This window comes from Seriola lalandi, unplaced genomic scaffold (genome assembly GCF_002814215.2).
Source record: "Seriola lalandi dorsalis isolate HSWRI2012SDOR001 ecotype SW California unplaced genomic scaffold, Sedor1 jcf7180002054973, whole genome shotgun sequence".
Classification (NCBI taxonomy): domain Eukaryota; kingdom Metazoa; phylum Chordata; class Actinopteri; order Carangiformes; family Carangidae; genus Seriola; species Seriola lalandi.
The window spans coordinates 151,283-155,966 of NW_019525523.1; the positions used below are offsets into that span (position 1 = coordinate 151,283).

The 4,684-nt window shown below is 43.1% G+C and overlaps 1 protein-coding gene and 1 pseudogene across 1 annotated transcript in view; both read right to left on the bottom strand.

Moving 5' to 3' along the window:
- LOC111646566 (protocadherin gamma-A12-like) overlaps positions 1-2,129 on the bottom strand; it is a 5,420-nt pseudogene extending 3,291 nt beyond the window's left edge.
- A 963-nt stretch (positions 2,130-3,092) lies between these two features.
- The window catches only part of LOC111646626 (protocadherin gamma-A12-like), a 3,583-nt gene continuing 1,991 nt past the window's right edge, over positions 3,093-4,684 (bottom strand). The window contains exon 2 of the mRNA XM_023396162.2: positions 3,093-4,549. Coding sequence (XP_023251930.1) covers positions 3,593-4,549 — 957 coding nt within the window. The 3' untranslated portion in view covers positions 3,093-3,592. The remainder of the gene's footprint in view (positions 4,550-4,684) is intronic.

Genomic DNA, 4,684 nt, shown 5'->3' on the forward strand with positions numbered 1-4,684 from the left:
TCATCATAAGAAATATCCTTCAGTTCTGGCACCTCAGCCAAGTTATCAGAAATAAGTAAATACATGGAACAGGTGGCAGAGAGAGAGGGCTGTCCGTTATCTTTCACTGCCACAATAAGGTTCTGTTTCATGCTGTCAGATTCAGAAATGTCCCGCTGTGTCCTGATCTCTCCGCTGTGGAGACCAATAGTGAAAAGTCCCGGGTCAGTGGATTTCACTATATGATAGGACAGCCAGGCGTTCTGTCCGGAGTCCGCGTCCACCGCTATCACTTTGGACACCAGGGAGCCTCCGTGTGCAGCTTTGGGGACCAGCTCGGTCATGAAGGAGTTGCCCTCCGGGGCGGGGTACAGTATCTGAGGAGAGTTGTCGTTCACATCTGATATAAAGACACTGATGGTCACGTTGCTGCTGAGCGGAGGAGAACCGTTGTCTCTGGCCATCACGTGGACTTTAAAGCTCCTGAACTGTTCATAATCAAAAGACCTCACAGCGTGGATCACCCCCGTGTCTCCGTTAACAGACAGATAGGAGGACACCGGGGCACCGTTCACCTCACCAGCTAACAGAGAATAAATCACTGTACCGTTTTGTCTCCAGTCTGGGTCTCGAGCAGTAACGGAACATAAAGTGGAGCCAGGTTTGTTATTTTCAGTCACATATGCGCTGTACGACTGTTCCTCAAACACAGGTGTGTTGTCATTGATGTCAGCTACAGATAACTCAACAGTTTTAGAGGAGGACAGAGGTGGAGAGCCCTCGTCCGTGGCAGTGATTGTAATGTTGTAATCTGACACTAGTTCACGGTCCAGTTGTCCTGTGGTCACCAGAGAATAATAGTTTTTAATAGACGGAACCAACTTAAAAGGGACATTCTGCTGAATGGAGCAGCGGACCTGTCTGTTATTCTCTGAGTCTCTGTCCTGCACGTTAATGATGCCCACCTGTGTACCAGGTGACGAGTTCTCAGGTATGGGATTAGACAGTGATTTTAAATATAAAACAGGGGCATTGTCATTCACATCAGTGACGTCAATTATCACTTTTGCTTCTGAAGACAGCCCATAGCCATCTTTGGCCTCAACAAACACTTCATATTTGGATCCCTCTTCATAATCTATGTCACCTGTCACACTGATTTCTCCTGTTTTCTCATCCAGTGAAAAAAGCTTTTGTGATTTATCAGAGAGTCTGCTAAATTCATAGGTAACTTCTCCATTGACTCCTTCATCTGCATCTGTAGCACTTACAATGATAACTTTGGTTTTCAAGGGTGAGTTTTCCGGTAATGCAGCTGTATATACGGCCTCGGTAAATACTGGGGCGTTATCATTAGCATCAAGAACAATGACGTGTATGACTACAGTCCCGGATCTCTGAGGAGATCCACCATCCACAGCCGTGAGCAATAATTTCATTTCCTGCTGCTCCTCTCGGTCTAACTCCTTGTCTAAAACCAACTCACCATATTTACTGCCAGCACTTGTCGTCTGAATACTAAACACAAAGTGAGGGTTTTGTTGCAAAATGTAGCTTTCGACTGAGTTCTTGCCTATGTCTGCATCTTGTGCTGCATTAATGCGATACCTAGCTCCTTTGACAGCTGACTCTCTGATTTCTAGCTTTATAATGTCTTTCGGAAAAACTGGTGCATTGTCGTTCACGTCCTGCACCTGCAGGTTCAACCGGTGTAACTCCAAGGGATTCTCTAATAGCAAGTCGAATTTGAGAACACACGAAGGCTTTTCTCCACAATGCTCCTCTCTGTCAATTCTGTCCGCAACCAATAAATCCCCGTTTCGCAGGTTAATCCCGCAATACTGTCTGTCGCTTCCCTCCATGTCAACGCGAGCTTTGCGAGCAGACAGTCTTCCCACCTCCAGTCCCAAATCCTTGGCGATATTTCCAATAACAGACCCGCGTTTCAGCTCCTCCTGTACAGAATAACTCAGGTCTCCGTGAGCGTAGTGCACCACAACAAAGAAAAACACAAAGCCACAGCTTTGAAGAACCCGCTGTCTATCCATCATCCTACAACAGCGCTACACAAATTAAAACAGGGTAGTTACAAGCATTAAAAATAGGTTATTCGTTCAGCATATGTGCCTTCAGTGCATTTGTCGTCTTTGTTGGAGGCTGTAGGAAGACAGGGCTGGTCGATCCCAGTTGTGGGTGGTGTACAGAGCAGGCTGAACATTCGACTTCATAGCTGGTCTATACTGACACCGTGAGTATAAATGTATTATAGCAGTTTTCCATAAATCATGGAAACCTTCTCAGATCGTTTGACCAAAATATTCGGATAAAATATTATTTTAACGAGATATTGTAAACTGTAATGAGGCACATGAAGGTTATTTCGTCTTGGTTAAAGATTAGTGAGATGCTTGATCTCACTGTTATTAGGAACTACAAACAAGATTGTCTCCACGGAAAAAAAATCCACCTAAAGCTTTTCATAACGATACTAGTTAAACTACATTCCCCACATGTTAAGCAATGTTTGACCACAAATCACGTCATTTAGCGTTGCAAGCTAAATGTTTCAAAATCGCTTGAGGTTCATCTCTCTCACTCACAGCGTAAAAAAAAGTTGCAATATTTTTTTTAAGTGAAACATTCAGAAGTCTGCCGCCAGCTTAACATAAATGCCACCTGAATTAAAAAAAAAAAAACACACACCCACTTTAACTAAAGATGCATATTGCATAAAAAGACCACAAATATACTGGAATGAGAGCATTAATTTCAGGTTGCACCACTTCAGGAAAATCTCATTTTTAATTCGTCTGTACTTTGACAATGGAGACATAAGGCGAGATGATGATGAAAATCCTGTATGAAGGTAAACGTCAATAACAGTAAATGAAAGTAAATCGTTGATAACATGCAGTTACAACAAAGGAAAGATACTCGCTGACTACAAACAATTTACACCCACTTCAATACAAATCTCCTTGTTTCACGTCAAAAAGTATGACTGTAATAGACAGTACAAACTTTAATAGTAAATGGTACTTAGTTTTGTCAAGAAAACACACTGGTAAACTAAAGCATGTTCTAAAAGGTTTGACAGTTAAAAATAGAAGACATGGCATGTGAATTACTCCAGAAAATACATCACAGGTATAGCCGCTAAGTTCAGCACCAAGGACAAAACAACAAAGATATAGCTGCAGCTCTGCTCGAAGACTCAGAAAGACAAACGGATGGCGTGCGAACAAATGATACGGTTTTATGAAAAGTATACGAAGACAAGACCAACTGTGTCTCGACTAATCACAAATATTTAAATATCTGCATAATACAATGAAAAATACCCCCAAAAGTTAACTAAAAAGACAACTACAACATTACTATTTATCATGTTCCGTGATTCATTATCGTGTTCACTGTATGCATTTAGGAAAAAGTTAAGATAATGGCCTTGAAATGAAGATTGTAGTTACCTTTTAATGTGACGTGCATCTATAGAAAGTAACTAAAAGGCAGAAGTGTGTTACATTGTTAAAATTTATGCTTTCTAAAGAAAAGGGGACACGAAAAGAAAATAGACACATCTCTCATATTATTGAAGGAATATTTAAAAGTGCTAAAAGAAATATGTCAAACAACTGACAGGTGTCCCTACCTCAGGAGAAGCATCACAACCTCCAAACGCTTCAGCAAAGTCTGATGGACTTTTCTTCAGAGTCAGGTCAGCAGGAAGTGTGTTGTCATTGTAAGAGGTCACAAACTTAAAGTCACTGGTTCTAGAACCTGTTGTCAGGTAGGCGTCATAATTGTAAGTGCTGCGTAAAGTTCCTGTGCCGTCAACATCTGCGTAATTAGGAGGCAGATAAGCGCTGGGGATGGCGACTGCTCCGTCAAACAACAGTCTGGGCTTTCTCCTGCGACAAAACCTCACACCCAGAATGATGATGATGAAAGTCAGAAAAAAGGTGGACACAGACACCAGAGCGATGATCAGGTAAGAGGTCAGTTTGGAATTATTCTCATCATAAGAAATATCCTTCAGTTCTGGCACCTCAGCCAAGTTATCAGAAATAAGTAAATACATGGAACAGGTGGCAGAGAGAGAGGGCTGTCCGTTATCTTTCACTGCCACAATAAGGTTCTGTTTCATGCTGTCAGATTCAGAAATGTCCCGCTGTGTCCTGATCTCTCCGCTGTGGAGACCAATAGTGAAAAGTCCCGGATCAGTGGATTTCACTATATGATAGGACAGCCAGGCGTTCTGTCCGGAGTCCGCGTCCACCGCTATCACTTTGGACACCAGAGAGCCTCCGTGTGCAGCTTTTGGGACCAGCTCTGTCATGAAGGAGTTGCCCTCCGGGGCGGGGTAAAGTATCTGAGGAGAGTTGTCGTTCACATCTGATATGAAGACACTGACGGTCACGTTGCTGCTGAGCGGAGGAGAACCGTTGTCTCTGGCCATCACGTGGACTTTAAAGCTCATGAACTGTTCATAATCAAAAGACCTCACAGCGTGGATCACCCCCGTGTCTCCGTTAACAGACAGATAGGAGGACACCGGGGCACCGTTCACCTCACCAGCTAACAGAGAATAAATCACTGTACCGTTTTGTCTCCAGTCGGGGTCTCGAGCACTAACAGAACATAAAGTGGAGCCAGGTTTGTTATTTTCAGTCACATATGCGCTGTACGACTGTTCCTCAAACAC